The sequence below is a fragment of the Gymnoscopelus braueri genome (genome assembly GCF_963280865.1).
Source record: "Gymnoscopelus braueri genome assembly, chromosome: 14".
Taxonomy (NCBI): Eukaryota; Metazoa; Chordata; class Actinopteri; order Myctophiformes; family Myctophidae; genus Gymnoscopelus; species Gymnoscopelus braueri.
In genome coordinates this window covers 17,376,359-17,394,679 of record NC_137619.1, presented here as the reverse complement: position 1 = coordinate 17,394,679, position 18,321 = coordinate 17,376,359, and the positions used below count along the sequence as shown (strand labels likewise).

Here is an 18,321-nt window from a genome sequence, read left to right as displayed (position 1 = left end):
TGCCCTGAAACTAGCCATATGGTTCGCATGATGTTCGTCTGTCACGAGCGTCATGGCGCAAATTCAACCAGGTTTTTAGGTACTTTCTGCATTTACAACCCGTACATCTACATAAACGTTCAGATTTCAAATATAAAGTGCTTACTTCATGGCCACGGATGTTACAATTATGTACGGGCCCCCAGAAGTACCCGTATCTTCCGTATTGTTCAATAAAAAGCATTTTAATCCGATCGGCAGCCATTCTTATCATAGTTATAATGTATCAGAGTGCAATACAACTCCCAACCGATAGGGTCGCATAGTTGAAAGCAATTCAGAGAAAATGGCCACCGATCGGATTAAAATGCTTTTTATTGAACAATACGGAAGATACGGGTACTTAGACCCACCCGATGTATATTGTAACATCCGTGGCAATGGGGTAAGCACTTTATATGTGAAATCTGAACGTTTATGTAGATGACTTCACGACCGTCGTGTGATCCATGGTTATATCTGAGTACATTGAGCAAACATAGCTACGCGTAGCATAACAATGGGTATATATGAATGGCTATCGTTATTATTGCATGTGTCGAAGTTGCCTGGTGTAATATTTCCTTGCCCATCTGAGTTGTTTGTTTTTCGGGTTTGTATTTTCATTTTTACCTATTCCCAAACGTCTTTTTCAATACATGCTGTGAAAAACCCAACTGTAAACCTTTTGTACAGTTTGTTTGTACATCTGTAGGAAAAGGTCAATTCCTTTTTCAAATTCGCTTTACAACGTTGGAAAATAGTTCAATAATACCTCCCCTACAACTGGGCCACATATCTGGGGGGCCAGATGTTTTACAGCAAGTGATTTTATTTTCACTCCATTTACAGTACATCTCCATTTGCTGACTAGTGTCATGCCATTTACCCTGATCTTACACTTCAGAATGCACTTTGTCACACCACAGTTTACAGTGAAATAAGAGTGTGACATTCTTCATAGCATTAGCAACATGATCAGGAAAATAAAAACTAGTCAAACTAATATAAGACCAAATAATTTCTATATTGCTTGGACAACAGAATCTGATAAATTGTTTGAATTGTACCGCTAAACCATTCCTCACCAGGCCTCACACAGCTGTCCAAATGTTTGAATGTAGTAATAGATCATGTATTTTTTGGACATAACACTATGTTGCTGTTTCTACTCTCATCCAGACAGAGGAACCGTCAACGTCGCTGAACATTGTTCCAGTGGCAGTGCCAGGGGCAAGTCAATCTGTAAGTTAGCCTAGCTGTTTAAAAAACTACTTTACTCTGGTGTCATCCACTTCTAGCGCCATAGAAAATATGCAATGAAAAGTCTGCAAATGTTGACATGAACATCTGGAATGTTGTCATTTGAATACAATCATACTTCCATATGAAAGAGATTGCTTTCAAGTCATGGTTTTCATTCAGACCGCAGGACAACTTTCCAGTGAAGTTGAGACCGATGTGGAGGCGTGTGACCTGGGGGATGAGCGCTACGAGCCTGAGACGATGACGGAGGAGGAGGAGGAGGAGGAGGAGGAGGAGGAGGAGGAGGAGGAGGAGGCGGCGGCGGCATTGAATGGGAAGGGGAAGGTGCTCAAGGGTGGGAAGGTGCTCGTGGATGAGGAGAGGATAATGTCCCTCTTCAAATTCTGCCAGGTGTGTGGAAAATCTATCGCAAAATCAGATGTGCAGAAGCACTATGTTGGTGCACAGCTCAACGTCAAGTGGCGGTGCACTGACGGCCACACAGACACCTGGAGGTCATCGCCGGATGTCAGGGGCATGCCAGAGGTCCACTTACAAGTTGCTGGAGCAGTTGTTTTCACGGGGTGCAGCTTCACTGAGATTGCAGCGTGGGCAAAGACCATGAGACTGCAAATGTTTGGTGTCACAACCTTTCATGAACTTCAAAAGGCCTATGTTCACCCTGCCATTGAGGACCTATATCAGCAGCAGAGGAGAGGACTCTTGGCACGAGTCTACTTTGAGCAGGAAGGCATAGAATATAGTCCTACTAAGGAGCCACAACTCCTGGGAGATGCCAGATGCGACTCTCCTGGATTCAGTGCCAAGTTCTGCCACTACACCTTCATGTTGGAGGACACGAAGGAGATTCTTCACACTGAACTGGTTCAGGTAATGTTGATGTTTTGAAATGTTGTGTTCACAGCAGGATGGTCTGTTACTGAAATAACTTTCTGTACTGCTGCATTTTGTTTCTTGCTCCTCCTTCCAGGTCACAGAAGCCTCCAGCTCTGTTATGATGGAACCACTGGGCTTCAGGCGTGGACTGACAGGTTCTCATATGCTTTATTGCTCTTATGTTGCCTGCCTTGTTATAACTACATTTTCTCATTTTGTGGGTCATTGTACAGCACCTTGTAACTATGTTTTGAAAAGCACTTCATAGATAAACTTTGCTTACTTTTACAGAGCTGCTTGGTATGGGGTTGTATGTGGACGTGATCGCTACAGATCGCTCTCCCTCGGTCCGAAAGCTGATGAGAGTCGAGTACCCGGAGATCGAACATCAGTTTGACGTATGGCACACAGCTAAAGGTTGGCTCTGGTTCAAAGCTGTATGCACTATATACTATTCATGTTATCATCAGATAGTTGTGGCAGCACATGTAATTTCATGCAATACAGGGCACAATGTTGTGTGTGTGTGTGTGTGTGTGTGTGTGTGTGTGTGTGTGTGTGTGTGTGTGTGTGTGTGTGTGTGTGTGTGTGTGTGTGTGTGTGGGTGTGGGTTTCCTGAAAAAGTTGAAGACCAGAAGCAAAAAAAAAGCCCTGGACGTATTGCGTGGCTGGACAATGTGAGTGTTGAGTCTTTATGCAAAGAAGACGCATATTTCAAACATGTCATTTGTTCAGTGTAATTGTTTATTCTTGTGTATGTTGTTGTTCTTGAAAGGTCCATTTATAACCACATGTGGTTTTCCTGCTCAACATGTGACGGTGACACAGAGGTGAGGGATCGCCAGCAGTACGATTCTGGATTGTTCTCAGACAGTTGCAATTTCTTTCCATTGTGCCAGTCATTACCAAGCAGTCAATAACTGATATTCACAATACTGTAGCTATTGGAGCAGAGGTGGCTGTCCATTCTTCACCATGTATGTGATGAGCACAAGTGGAAAGAGGGTGACGATGAGCACAGCTGCCATCATCTTCCACTGTGCTCAGAGCAGCGACGGAAGAGGATGTGGATGCAGAGGGAGTCTGCATCGTACAAGACGCTGTCCTCCCTGGTCCAGGACAAAAGGCTCCTAAAGGACCTTGGACAAATGGGCCTCTTCAAGCATACTGGTGAGGAATTAGCCCTTGAATGCGATAAGCAATCATAAGTGATTGTCAAGTTGACACCTTTTCAAATGACACATACCAGTTGGTTTACAGTAGATGTTTGTGTGCTTTCATGTTACAACACACAGGTGAGCTTGAGGTGTTCCATAGTGCCCTGCTGAAATACATCCCGAAACGCCAGTCATTCTCCTACATGGGGATGAAGGAGAGAGGCCATCTTGCCATTATGGAGCACAACGAGAATGTTGTAAAGAGAAGGCAAGCCACTACTCTTACAGGTGTGTTTTAGGAGCAGATATATGACATATTTTTTTACACTTGCAGCAGACTTTCAATGGTGAGTCCTTGTTGAAACTTTTTTTCCTCCTTTTATTCAGGTGCACCGCGTCACAAGAAGGTCAACTGCAGGCGCTCAGGCACGTGGGTGGAGAAAAAGATTTATAAGCCTCGCACCTACCGCTTTAGACGCGCACTAATGCAGCTGGTCATTGAGCGTCGCCGGGACCCAAGTGTGGTGTACAAGGCCCCGACATCTTCACTCAATCTGCCTCAACCATCGGACCTTCCGCCCAACATTGCCCGTACACCTGCCCCCCCACTGCAGGAATTACTTGACAGAAGTCGGAGTCGGTTCCAATAGGTAAGTCCTGCATGTTGTGAAGCTTCTAGTGTTCTCCTTGATTGTTCCCAAAAATGTTGCCAGTCAGTGACACCTCTCCTGTCATATTCTGATGCAGTTGCTGGTGACCATGCTGATGACGGTGATGGGTCTCATCAGTGATGATGAGACTGCCTACAGGATTCCCGCAGGGGACGCTGTGGGCGCTGGGGGCGTGTTCTCTCCTCCACGTCATCAGTGCCCATACCCTAGGTGGGGTTGGCGAAAGGGCCTCTGTGTGGAGTTTGCATGTTCATCCCGTGTTCCCTAGGGTAGGTACCCTCCCTAGAGGGGAAAGGAAATGGTTGGAATAACGTGTTCCTTCCACGCGCTACATCCAACCAGGGAAACTCTCCCCTGTCAGGTGACAAGAAGGTCAGTTGGCTCTCATGCATTGAAGGAGGCATGAGCTCGGCCCTGGCCTCCCTAGGTTGGCAGAGGGAAGGCAGTGCCCAGGATTACATAGACAATTGGCACTGGGTGTAAAAAATGGGGTTACAAAATCGTGGGATACATTTTTTACAGAGAGACTGCCTACAGGAATATGCTCAAATCACTGACACAATGGTGTCATGATAACAACCTCGCACTCAATGAAGGACACCAAGGAGCTGATTATGGACTACAGGAGGCCGGGAAGAGAGCTTGCTCCCCTGTGCATCGACGGTGTCGCAGTGGAGATGGTCAGCAATTTCAAGTTCCTTGTTGTGCTGCCTTATTTCATTGATGTCATTAGTTGAACCCTGCACCGTTATGTGTCCATACATTTGATCTGCTCATATTGGGAACATTTCACATATCTGACCATTTTCCTTGTGTTTTGTCTATGGCTATTTTCTAATTCCCAGGAGACTGCAAATGATAGCAGCTTTGTTCAACACTTGAAGTTCAAGTACACATGACCAAGGACCTCAAATGGGCCACCCTTGATGTGCTGAAAAAGGCAGAACACTTTCCATCATCAGGCTGAGTGCTGAGCCCTGCTGCTAAATCACTCTGGCTACGTGGGACGTCACACAGGCATTATCACTTCTTCATCTATTATGATTATATTTTATAACTGCAATCGTTTCACCCATTGTTTCACACCTGTAAACTTGTGATGTGACAATAACTGTCCTTGAAAGAAGGCCCCTCATGCACGTGAAAGTTGAGCAGAAATGAATATATGGACTTCAAAGTGGGTATGATCACAGTTGAATACCAACACACTGTTTTGGCATAACATTGTCTGAGTGCATTTATGCTTATTCTACAGCCAGGCATTGTGCACAGTATATTATTGCTGCTATCATTTTAGGAACCAAAACATAGAATGTTACTATTATGTACTTGTCAATCAAGGTGTGACAATTGGAATATTGAATCAAGCTGAAACTATGGAAACTGTTTACCTTGTCATTGCTTGTTTACATTTTGAGTGAATGGAGAATGTTGCATACTACTGTGTAATGCACCGGCTCCAGAGAAAATCCTTGTATGTGCCAATATGGAAGTAAAAAGGAAAAACCTACTACCTGTGTGCTGTGTCCCTTACATTGTGCTCATATACAAGCTATGAAATGTACTGTAAGATGCAACCAGCAACCAGTGTTATTTATCATCCCACAAAGTTGTGATAAGTCTTGATAATATTGAACTCAGGCTAGTAGACTTGCTTACTTTGTAATCTGGTTTTTACTCACCATATCATTTTGAATATGCGAACACTAACACCAAGTTGATAACAGTATAGGCTTCCCCTGCTACATTACATGTGACCAAATACAAATAACTCTGTTTTTGGGCAGTTTTCACTGTTATCTCCGACTAAAACATGGACAGTATACTCATGACGTACACTGTTTATGTAACTTACATGCTAAAAGGAATTCTGTGCCAAATGAGACATCAGACCAGATATGTCTAATGATGGTTCAAAAGTACATTATAGTCCCACAGCTGTAATTGGTAACAAATATGTCAAACTGAAAATACTGGCCAAGTAATGAAATGTACATTTCTCATGAATGGTTATTATAGGCATACCTTCAATGAATATTGCAACCAAATGTGAACAATCTTAGTTTTATTTCCAAAACAAATAAGAAATATGAAGAAAAAAAAATGTGCTGGATTTCAGCTGCCTGTGCACCAAATGCATGTCCATGGAGACGAGATGAGCTGTTGGATAAGCAAGATGCCACGGGGGGACCAGCAGGGCAACCGATATGTGTATATGTGTTTGCAATAAACTTAGATCGACATAACCTGGAAAAATAAACCAGAACTAAAGGGGGCTGTTCATAGCTCTTCAAAAGCCTCACGGACTTGCTGGAATCCACGGTATTGTCCCGTTGGTGATGGGTATGCGGATCTGACGGCTTTTATGACGCAGGCCGGTAAGACGATGCGAACTCCTGGACCAAGTTTCTCTCCTTGCAACACCCACTCAACGTAGTGCCTGTAGGCTACCAAACGATACTGACTGAAAGATATAATTGACAAAAGACATGATTACTAATCATTGATTAGATCGGTAGACTACCGTTACATGGACTGGAATATTCCACCTCTATTCAGAAGAATGACAGCTAAAATAATACAAACACCTCATTATGCACCTCACCATTTTCCAATTTTTGTACACGAATAATACTTGTATCTAGCTTCCATGTAGGCCTAAAACAGTTGAGTTGAATGAATATTGTCCATACACTCATGCTCCTGTGACTACCACGGATCTTTCCATTTGACTCTTCAATGCTTACAGTAAATACAGACCTACAGTAGCCTAATATTGACATGTAAAATGCACACACACTGGGTAGAATATTATCCACCTGGAACATTATAACGACCCAGGAGTCTACAATTCATAAGCTAATAAAATAATTGATGCCAGCACTCACGTTGTGTCCCTCGTGTAGGATAGGACAGGCTACTTATTATTTTATTTCAAAAGAGGCAACAATGCAATCAGATCAGGACGCGTAATTGGCTCCATGTACCTTCATCAGCTAGCCATGGTTCACATGACGCATGGTGCCGAGTCCCCCTGGTCTAAAGTTGTGTTGTTTTTCACATTGCCATCTCTCACATAAACATAAACTTTCAGATTTCAAATATAAAGTGCTTACCACCGAGCCATGGATGTTACAAGGCGACGCGAACCGCGATAAGTACCCGTATCTCCCGTATTGTTCAATAAAAAGCATTTTAATCCCATCGCCGGCCATTTTCTCCAAATTGTCTCCGATACTTTCAACCATGCGACACTAATGGTTGGGATGTGTATTGCACTCTGATACATTACAAAACAAAAAAGAAAATGGCCGGCGATGGGATTAAAATGCTTTTTATTGAACAATACGGGAGATACGGGTACTCATCGCGGTCCGCGTCGCCTTGTAACATCCGTGGCTCGGTGGTAAGCACTTTATATTTGAAATCTGAATGTTTATGTTTATGTGAGAGATGGCAATGTGAAAAAATCGAACACAACTTTAGACCAGGGGGACTCGGCACCATGACTGTCATGGTATGACAGTCATGTTTCAGGGCTAGTGATAGTGGTTACTTTACAGCAATGTTTACTTACTCGTCAGACATGCGTCCATTTGGCCCCTTTGGTTCTGGTTGATTCTCCCAGTTCTTTTTGGGAATCTTGAAGTAGAGTTCCAGGTTATGTCGATCTATGTTTATTGCAAAGCTGTTGTGCACAGTTGTACATATCGGTTGCCCTGTTACCCCCCTGGCATCTTGCTCATCCAACAGCTCATCCAGCAGGAATTGCGCACGGGGGAATTCGTGGCAACAAATACACTCGATGTCTGTCACCATGGGCATGCAATTGGTGCACAGGCACCAAGAAGTGTTACCGACCCGTGGCTGCTCCACGTCCGCCCCAGCAGCTAATGCTGCCTGCCTGGCTGCTAGAGCAGCAGCCGCCGCCGCCGCCTCTTCCTCGTCCCTGCGCTGGAGCTGTTCATCGCTATACTCCGGTTCAAAAAGATAGCCCTCCTGTATCTCAAAATCAGCCATAACTTGAAAGTAGTCATCTTCCTCCATGGAATCCTCTAACTCAGATATGCGTGCTGACGCCATGATACAAATCTGAACGGGGAACGCATAGCTAAAAAGGGGTGGGTATTATTTACAACTCAAAACAAAGGGGTGGAGTGCAAGAAGGTTGAAGGTTGGACCGAATCTTGGGAACACCCTTTGGGGCTGTCTTTGAAGCTGTCTGACTGAGACGCGTCGAGACAACATGTAGTGCGGAAAGGAATGAGACATATCTCTCATGATGCAAATAACGTCACGAATATTGCAAAGATTACTAGATATCTAAAAACACAGATTATTCACAAAAAAAACCCAGGATCTTGTTTCTTCACTCCTAAACTTCATTAAAAGACCGAAAACTTCTTCCAGGGGTGAAATGCTCCTTTAAGTGATGCAGCTGCTCTATTTGAATTGGAGATGGAGTTCCTTTTTTTAGCAGAGCTGCCCCGGCTAGTGAACATAAAAGAGCATTGTGACCATAAGTTCACTCCATTCACTGCATGGGAGAGAATAACGTCACACGAGCTTGTGTGTGTGTGTGTGTGTGTGTGTGTGTGTGTGTGTCCTCATGTGTGCACCAAATGTCCTCACAACAGTAGAATGATGGAGACTCTTCCCAAACGAGTGCTTTTTACTGCTTGCACCAACTTATGACATGGTCCTCACACTGTCCCTCTGTGCTCTACTACTTCATACTCGGCGAGTGGCGGTTCCTCATTGGGAAAAATCAATGAGTATGAAGTAATAGCAAAATGGCTATTAACCCATTAGGCCGATTCTACAAATGTCTTCTAAAGCCTAACCTAGCCGAGCCTAGTTTTCTGAAAAACTATTGTTGCTATAATATCAGTGGTGCTCAAACTTTTTCATGTCAAGGACCCCCAAAATGATATGTATTTGGCCGCCGACCCCATCATAAAATATTTTGTAACAGGGACCCCCCAGAAGCAAAGATTTGAGTCAAAAATGTTCCCTTTAAAAATATATACATATTCAAATTTGCACAAAAATACATTTCTCAAAAATAGCAGATCTACAAGAGTGCCGCGCTATGAGCTTGTAGATCTGCTATTTTTTATTAGCCCAAAGTATAAATAATGGTTAACGTGGTTACACAGATGCGTTCCCGGGTTTGAACGGGTTAAATGAATAATGGTCAGTGACACTAATGCTAATGCTAAACATCTGTGGGCCTGTGGTCATTGTGTCCACTAGGAGAACGTGTCCCTGGCGGACGTCCTCTCTCTGCGAGACACCTGTTTGACGGAGGAGGAAGTGTGGGCGGTGTTTGCCGAGTGCGTGCTGGCCGTCAAGAGCATCGGACCCTCCCACCTCTTCCACACCCTGTGCATAACACCTGACACCCTGGCCTTCAACGCCCACGGGAACGTGTGCTTCATGGAGCAGCTGAGCGGTGAGTTTTCTCTTCCTGCACAGCCATAAAGCCTGATTTATACACCAAAAATATCCGATCCACAATTTCCCGTGTTGTGAGCTTGCAGATCGGCTATTTTTGATGCACGACATGGCACACAACCAAGTACACACATCAGGAAATAATATCATTCCTCTATTCTTAATGTAATTATACCCTGCATATGACATTGTGTTGCCAATAGCCTTTGGACACGGTTCAGTTCTTTATCTACCCCATATGGGAGTTTGGGTGGCTGCTCATAAGTCCGACATCCCACCACTCCGACTACGTGGCTTCCGCGTGCGGTTAGGGTTAGGGATAGCCAGGGTTAGTAATGTCCGAACAATGGCATGTCGGAACAATGACATGTAACCGGGAGTTTGATAGAATGTGCTGCAAGTAGGCAAACATGAAATTGTGAAAGTCAAGTAAATAGCTTGTTGCTGTCCGTCCGTATGTTTGCGGACGGCCTCAACAAGTTTGTGTCTGGCCTCAACAGCTGCAGTTGATTTCAACACAAAGATGCAACCAGTTACACTAATTAAACACAAACAGGAGCGCATAATGAACTCATCAAAGGCACCACTCACTTCACACAGGGTGTGATTTTTTAATATTACACGTTTCAATGTTGATCAATTCACCCAAAAAAAACAACAACACACTAGTAACTGGAGCGGGAGGTGTGAGATCTTCTTGATTTTCAGGTTTAATTACATTCACATATTATGTATATCTTCTTCAACTATTTTCATATTTCAATATATGACACATCATTTAAGCTTACAAGCTGCACTTTAGTCATCTGTAAAAAAGAGGGGGCAAAAAAACTGAAAATTGGCCATGCCGTACTTGCAGCACATAACGTCAGACCTTGTTTATGGCACGCCCTCATCCATATACCCCTTTTCCGACAGGAATGCAGTTTGTTCACAGTTTGTTTTTCAGCTGGTGACTATATCATCAACTAGTCCGTGAAGAGGCAGATATCTCAGTTAGGCTAGACTTCCAAGGCTGACTTTAGACAGCTGCAAAAGAATCACTGTGGTGCACTGCACATCTTTTCATGATAAGAAGCGTGGAGAAACCAAGAGGAATCTCACTTCTATGTTTAGGCATCCAGGAAAAGAACAGACAGAACTCTCCTCTCCTGTAAATGCAACCTACTACCATGTCTCCTGTCTGAGCCAACCTACAGTATGTAAGCAGCCTGATTTTTCAGGAGTTGAAACGAGAACCAATGTGCTATTTTTGAGAGCGATACCGATTTGAGGGGGAAACGTGACTCATTATCATATGAAAGTAGACCTTTTTGAATGAAAATAGACCTATTCTATGTGGAGTGTGTGTGGATGTTGCATCGATATGACTTTGCAAAGGTAAGAAGGCTGCTAATATATTAACCCATTAAGACCTGGAACGCATCTGTGTCACTTTTTCATTTGAGCTAAAAAAAGCTTTATTTTACACTTTGGCTATTCAAAAATAGCAGATAAGATATACAAGCTCGAGTGCCGCGCTACGAGCTTGTAGATCTGCTATTTTTGAAAAATCGTTAAAATGTGTGCAAATCTTTGAATATATATATTCTTTTAAAGCAAACATTAACTCAAATCTTTGCTTCTGGGGGGTCCCTGGAACAAAATATTTTGAGATGGGGGTCCGCGGCCAAATTCATATAATTTTGGGGGTCCTTGACATGAAAATGTTTGAAAACCACTGATATAGAAACATACGTTTTTCAGAAAACCGTTAGGATTTAGAAGACATTTTGCAGAATCGGAACCTCCATACCATTCAAAACCAGATAGAGTATATTTGTAATGCTCTGGCACCCTTTCTGCCGTTAAATGTGAATTTAAATGTATGTTGGTGTCCCTTGTTAGTGATAACGTATATCTCTCAAGACAGATTCTTATTTTTTTTACAGAATGGGTTCCTAGATTGGTGATAGCGTAAACAGGCAATCAATGGCAATGACGTATTTGAAGAGAAATGTACTTGGAAGGTGAAATTGACGATGACCCACACTGATTAGTCATTGTAACTAATGTTACCTGTTCACTCACATCAGCAGCAATGAATAATCAGCCTATAATAGGCTACTGATTATTCACTTATGGTCTTTTACTAATAATTGTTACATACTCTTAACACATTGATTGCCAAGATCGCATCGATGCGTTCTTTCAAATCCATCGCTTGAATGCCAGCAATTCAAAAGAACGCATTGATGCGTTCTTTTGAATTTTCATTGTTTAATCTGTGATCGCGCGGCTCTGTTTATTTCTCATCAGCACTTTCGTTTTCCACTTACGTCAAACTCACCCGGAGCCGGATGTAAAAAAATAAAAAATCATTTCCGGGTCACATTGTTTTTCTCCGGTCATTTTCGGCCAGAATAGGGAAAAACACGTTTTTTCACACGGTATAAAAAACGAACGGACAGCTCAACTTCTATTTTCTTTGGTCCGGGTGTCGGGTGACTAACAGTCATCGTCGTAGTGTATCACATCGTTTTCAGGCCGATCAGCGGATCAGGGATTGTCGAAAACATAACATCCGGTGAATGACAGGATATGACGTGGGCCTGTTTGGGAGGGGGCGAGCGAGGTGATCAATGTGTGGATTTGCTGCTCTCTACTGGTGGAACTGTCGTATGTGCTTAACACCATAATCAGAGAATTTATTTGAATGAAAAATTACAAAATTAAAAAACACGCAAATTGCTGGCACAGGGGTGAGTACATTATGAATAAACTCTGGCAGTCAATGTGTTAACACTGATTTTCTTTTGCTGGTGTTTGCTAGTTATGAATGATTATTATTGGTTGTTTGTTATAATAGTGTTCCTCTAGCACTACCAGTACCCTCAGTCCTCACCAGACTTTGGAACTTTAGTTCCGGGATTCGGTCACATAAGTTTACCATACCTGGTTTGAGGTGCTGGTGGAATACAGGTATATATTTTTAAACCCATTTTCCCATACTGTATATGGGCGTGCCCCATTTGGGGCCATATATTGAGCTGAGTGACTTGATTGTGCTCTTGATCCCATGACGACACATTGAGGTTAGACAACACACTCCATATTTGGGCGTAGCTGCATTGGGAACTCCTTATATGGTTATGGCTGAGTCATGGTGACATGCGCGTGACGTCAGAGGTCCTCCCTTAAGCCAACTTTAATATAGAATGCCCTGCATAGCCCCAGCTCACAACACCTCTCCTCTACTCTCCCATTGTTCTCTGAGTTACAAAGGGATAAATGAAGACAGATATTACTGTTTATGTCACTCTCTCCATGCACCATTCATGTTCTCTTATTAATCAAGGTTTATGTCACTGACTGTTACAAACACATGCACACACACATTATAATACTGTGTATTTCCCGTGGTGACTGTTGTTGTGGTAACAAATAGTGCTGCACAATTAATCGAAAAAAAGATCGTGATCTCGATTCAGACACCTATGCAATCTCGATTTTAAATTATGGCGATTTCTTTTTCAATTTTTTTTTTTTTTTGCTTAATGTTTTTATATTTACAAGAGAATTGTGTGAGAATCATGTGAGAATCGTGATCTCAATTCTTATGGAAGAAAATCGTGATTCACATTTGAGCAAGAATCGTGCAGCGCTAGTAACAAATGCCCTTGTAGTCAAGACACCCTGGGTTTACTGGACAGTACACACACACACACACACAAACACACACAAACACGCACGCACGCACGCACACACGCACGCACTCATACAGTATGTGCAAACTCAGCTCAGCCTTGAAAATGTTGAAAATGTTCTGACTATTTCAACTAAAATCACTTAAAATGTCTCTTCACATAATTTGTTATCCAGCTTTACTGGACTTGTGTCCTTGGAATATGATTCATTCTGTAGATAGAACAAATACCGTGCATACAGTGTGCACTGTGTGCCCGCTGAACTATGTCATTAATCATAACACTGCCCTCTCTACCTTGCCTGTTTAGCCATTGATCGTGTTTAATTGAACTCTTTGTGAAATAGTGATGAGATTGCACGCGTGCTGACACTCACACAAGCACACGTCTATGAACACACACACACACACACACACACACACACACACACACACACACACACACACACACACACACACACACACACACACACACACACACACACACACACACACACACACACACACACACACATACAGTAGGTTCCCCTTGTAAGAGTGTACAATTGAGCGACCTTGAAGGCTGTAATATTGATGCAGTCAGTGATATAACATGGAGACCAGCTCCTGTGGGAATGATGGGTATTGAGCACCCATGACGCAGTGTAGTTCTCTCCAGACACTGTGCTAAGTGCACAGAGTCAGACATTTCCAAACAACATTCATTATGGCGCTTGAAGAGGTGCCCTGGGAGGTCACCTGTTAAACCTACATTCTTCAAGTGATGGAAGAAGTCCACAATGTGGAAGTACTCTGTTACAAGATTGCAAAATGTACTTGAGTAAAAGTACAAAAGTAGTATATTGGCATCAAAACATACTTAAAGTACCAAAAGTAAAAGTACTCACTATGCAGAGTTCACAAGTTTCCAAAATGTATAAAAATCTTTTGAAAATATAAGATCTACAATGTCACAAAGTGTCACATCGCGACAGGTTGTGAGCTTGTAGACCTGCTATTTTCAAATAGCCAAAGTATTACCGGAGCTGAAGGGGTTAATGTATGATTTGTAATAATCATCTAAATGTACAAAGTCACTCTAAAACTAAAAGTTTTCAAATAATTGTAGTGGAGTAAAAGTACAATATTTGCATCTGAGATGAAATGGAGTATAAGAAAAATAATTGGAAATACTCCAGTAAAGTAAAAGTATCTCAAAAGTACTTGAGTACATGTACTAAGTTACTTTCTTCCACTGGATTCTTCTTGCATGCTTTCATATAACCGCTAATAATAAGGAACGTGCACGACATCAAAAGTTCTTCTTTAAAGAGACTTGGAAATGTGAGGAAGCCAGAAGGATCCTTGGTTACCAAAAGATTCAGCATAGCAACCAACTCCATCTGTGATGAAATTGGGCTTTGTGACATTTTGGAACATACAGTAACATCCCTTTATGGGTGCGTTTTTACACTCAGATTATTTGGATTAACCTATTTAGACCTGGAACGCATCTGTGTCACTTTTTCATTTGAGCTAAAAAAGCATTATTTTACACTTTGGCTATTTTAGAAAAATCGTGAAAATGTGTGCAAATCTTTGAATATATATTCTTTTAAAGCCAACATTTTTAACTCAAATCTTTGCTTCTGGGGGTCCCTGGAACAACATATTTTGAGATGGGGGTCGGCAGCCAAATACATATCATTTTGGGGGTCCTTGACATGAAAAAGTTTGAAAACCACTGATATAGAAACATACGTTTTTCAGAAAACTGTTAGGATTTAGGAGACATTTGTAGAATCGCCTCAGGTCTTAATGGGTTAACCACTTAGAGGAGTAGTTCACCCAAACAATGACTTATTCTCTATCAATTACACACCCCATGAAGCATTGAATTCATTGAGATGTTCTGCTTTTTGTCACATTCCTGAGCCAATAATTTGATGATAATAATAAAGACCCTAATGTATCCGGTAGGAGACACAAAGGAGACTCTTTGTGTCTCCTACAGGAGAGACCGCCGGTCATCAAATTATTGGCTTAGGAATGCGATAAAAAACAAAAAAATCTCCATGAATTCAATGCTTCATGGGATGTGTAATTGATAGGAAATAAGATTTTTTGGGGTGAACTACTCCTTTAAGCCCTGTTTTCGAAAAGAGCGAAAATAGTTTGGGAAATTCTTGAATTTCTTTTTGAAATGTTGACATTTCTTTTTGAAATGCTTTGCCTACATGCACAACATAGGGCTGCCAGGTAATAAGTGGTTAAATATGTATTTGGTATGTATGGCTACAGGCACATATGAGTCACCAACATTGTACTGTGTGCTGCAGTATCTCAGGGTTGCAGAATGCAGTCATTATCAGGGTCGTGGCTCATCATCTCAGCTGTGTTACATTCTTCCCCTCCCTCCCTTCTGATCCTCACTTCTTATTTCTGTCTGACCTGGCAACCTCATTGCTGTGTTCAACTTTCTCTTGTGTGTGTGTGTGTGTGTGTGTGTGTGTGTGTGTGTGTGTGTGTGTGTGTGTGTGTGTGTGTGTGTGTGTGTGTGTGTGTGTGTGTGTGTGTGTGTGTGTGTGTGTGTGTGTGTGTGTGTGTGTGTGTGTGTGTGTGTGTGTGTGTGACTATACTTGTGAGGACCAAACGTTCTCACAAGTTTAGTAGAATTTGAGGAATAGATGTTGTGAGGACCATTTTCCTGGTCCTCGCAAGAAAAAGGGTTATTTTATGGTTGATTTTTTTTTTTAGAGATACGTTTACAATTAGAAAAAGATTCAGGTTGGGGTTAGGTTTAGGATTAGACCTTTTAGAGGTTAGGTTTAGGGGCTTGGGGTTAGATTTTCCCCTATTTTATACTTAGTTGTGCGGCGATGTCAAACACCGGAAAATAGCCGATCTACAAGCTCACAACGTTGTGTAGATCTGCTATTTTTCGGCTTTAGACTTGCGGTTAAAAATGCCCCAAAGAAATCCTAAATCAATCATAAAATCGGCTTCCTAGAACGTTGATGTCCTCACAAGTATAGTAACACAAACGTGTGTGTGTGTGTGTGTGAGAGGGAGAGAGAGGAAGTTCTCTCTGACTAGTCCAGGAGGAGAGAAGAAAGATGGGATGGGGGGAGAGAAGGAGAGGAGAGAGGGGAGAGCCAGTGGCCTCACCACCATCCACACCTATAGCAGAGAACATCATAACTCTAGTAGACAAACCCAAATCTGTCCTGACCCACTTTTCTTTCACTCACCTCCTCTATCTCTCTATAACTGGGCTGAGTACACCACCCACCTCTCTCTCTCTCTCTCTCTCGCTATCTCAGCCTGAGCAGTTTTGAGGTGTGCGTGTGTGCGTGTGTGTCCGTGCACCCAGTAGAAACAGTGGCCTATTTAAGATCAAGGAGGATACACTAGTGATGTGGATCTCCCCCCTCAGCCTGCAGATACCTTCCCCGCTTGTTTGTCAGGGATTATCTCTGACACGACGTATGCAGATGATGGGGGTGGGGGGGGGGGGTGCTAGTGTGTTTTAATATGCTTACAGTACTATACACATTTCCACGATTTGCATCTGATTATGGGGGGGCGGGGGCTTAGTGAGTTTAGTGCAGAAACCACAGCCATATATCAAAGTGTGAGAAGACAAATGCGCTGCCTGTTTTACTTTGATGAGTGAATAATACGCATGAATAATACATGCGTGGTGTGCTATGATCCTGATTGCTTAATCAGGGGTCAATGTCGGAGATCGGCGCGAATTAACGTGTTTACTTTTTATGCCTGATTGTCCCACAGATGATCCTGAGGGCTCCTTCGTGCCTCCTGAGTTTGACAGCACAGGAAGCACGTTTGAGGTGAGGCATCATTCTGCGCCTACAGATTGATTAGATCCATGCACCAGCGTAGTGTTTTTCTAATGTGAAGGTCAGTGGTTTGCGTTGCTTCGCTTGCTTGCAGGGATCTTGGTGTGCCGTGAGGTACCCTTGAGAAAAGCATGTAACAAACCTGTGACCAACACTTGTACTTGTTGTGCTGGCGAGTGCGAAAGTTTGTTTGTGTGCAGGGACAATGGATAAGAGCACTCTGAATGTCTAAATTGTACATTGTTATTCAAATGGGACTACAAACAGCTCGCTTTACTGCGTCAACGTAGCCAAATTTAATTTAGAAAATAGTTATTTCTTGCTCATTTTTCGGTTTCAATACCGTTCATAGAGTTGATTTTTCATTTGGACTTCAAAAACATTGATACTTTAGGGATACATTTTATTTTTGAACCTATCCATGCAGTACCCTAAGCTGGTATGAATGAAATCAAGGGCATAATTCACACATCCATCAAAACATCATGACATTCACTTTTACACCACATTCAAAGTCTTTGTCCTGGTCCTTCAAAAGTGTACAAAAACTATTAAGTGAAAATTCCATTCCAGTGATCCATGGCAGGTGTTTTTCTCTCACATTTCTAAAGCCTTTTCAACTGCAATGAAAAAAGAAATCTTTGTGTCACTGGTGAGGGATTTTGCCTGTCAATCATCGCCTCTGCTCCGCCCCCCCCCAAAGGAAAGGATAGGGGAGGGGAGGGGCGAGGAGGAGAGTGGGCGGGATTAATCGACTGTGACCTCACTGTCGAAGGGCCAAGCTCAGATTACTTTTCAGCCTAATTATTCAGAAAACCCCAGACCACAGAAAATCCACTGAATGTTCTAAGTTCCGTTTTTTTGGGTGTAATTGAGGTCATAAAACCCCAAATAAAACATTGAAAATAAAAAAAGTGAAAATGAATGTCATGATACCTTTAACATACAGTGCAGCTGGGGCTCCTTTCTTCAAGCTATATGGCCATGTTGACTATCAGAACGAATACTACTCTCATCCTGCAGCCTTGTCTAACAATCGAAGAACTATCCTTCCCTCTTACCTGACATGATCTCACAACCAGGAGCCCAAGGTCGCGAAATAGAACTACGGTGACAGGAGAATGGAAATCTCATCACTCTGTGAAAGATTATAGAAAGAAAATGGGAAGCAGGGATACAACCACCCCAGAGGGCTATAATTGTCACCGCTTTGCACACATATATGACAGGGCTTTTGTTTTGCTTTGCTGCGCTCACAGTACATATTATGGCTAACTTTCTGGTAACTGTGGAGCTGAAACAGGTGTTTTTGAGTTCAGATGCTAGACATGACGATTGTTCCAAACAAG

General features: G+C 42.5%; 2 protein-coding genes and 1 long non-coding RNA gene across 3 annotated transcripts in view; all 3 read left to right on the top strand.

The window, feature by feature from the left end:
* The window catches only part of kndc1 (kinase non-catalytic C-lobe domain containing 1), a 78,080-nt gene that overhangs the window by 5,178 nt on the left and 54,581 nt on the right, over window positions 1-18,321 (top strand). Inside the window, exons 2-3 of the mRNA XM_080449946.1 lie at window positions 9,245-9,443; window positions 16,905-16,963. Coding sequence (XP_080306072.1) covers window positions 9,245-9,443; window positions 16,905-16,963 — 258 coding nt within the window. The remainder of the gene's footprint in view (window positions 1-9,244; window positions 9,444-16,904; window positions 16,964-18,321) is intronic.
* On the top strand, window positions 1,749-2,728 carry LOC308100828. Its single transcript, XR_013934465.1, has 3 exons — window positions 1,749-2,154; window positions 2,255-2,315; window positions 2,452-2,728. It is a non-coding gene; the product is annotated as an uncharacterized lncRNA (long non-coding RNA).
* Window positions 2,782-3,972, top strand: LOC308100827 (uncharacterized protein). The gene is made up of 5 exons (XM_080449958.1): window positions 2,782-2,837; window positions 2,936-2,990; window positions 3,102-3,330; window positions 3,456-3,605; window positions 3,705-3,972. Coding segments are annotated over exons 1-5 (699 nt in total). The 5' UTR covers window positions 2,782-2,835; the 3' UTR covers window positions 3,968-3,972.

Excerpts from the sequence above, each read along its gene's own strand:
- LOC308100827 (XM_080449958.1), top strand. Across the intron at positions 2,991-3,101 it reads CATGTGACGGTGACACAGAG|CTATTGGAGCAGAGGTGGCT; the intron begins GTGAGGGATCGC and ends ACAATACTGTAG. Across the intron at positions 3,331-3,455 it reads GGGCCTCTTCAAGCATACTG|GTGAGCTTGAGGTGTTCCAT; the intron begins GTGAGGAATTAG and ends TACAACACACAG.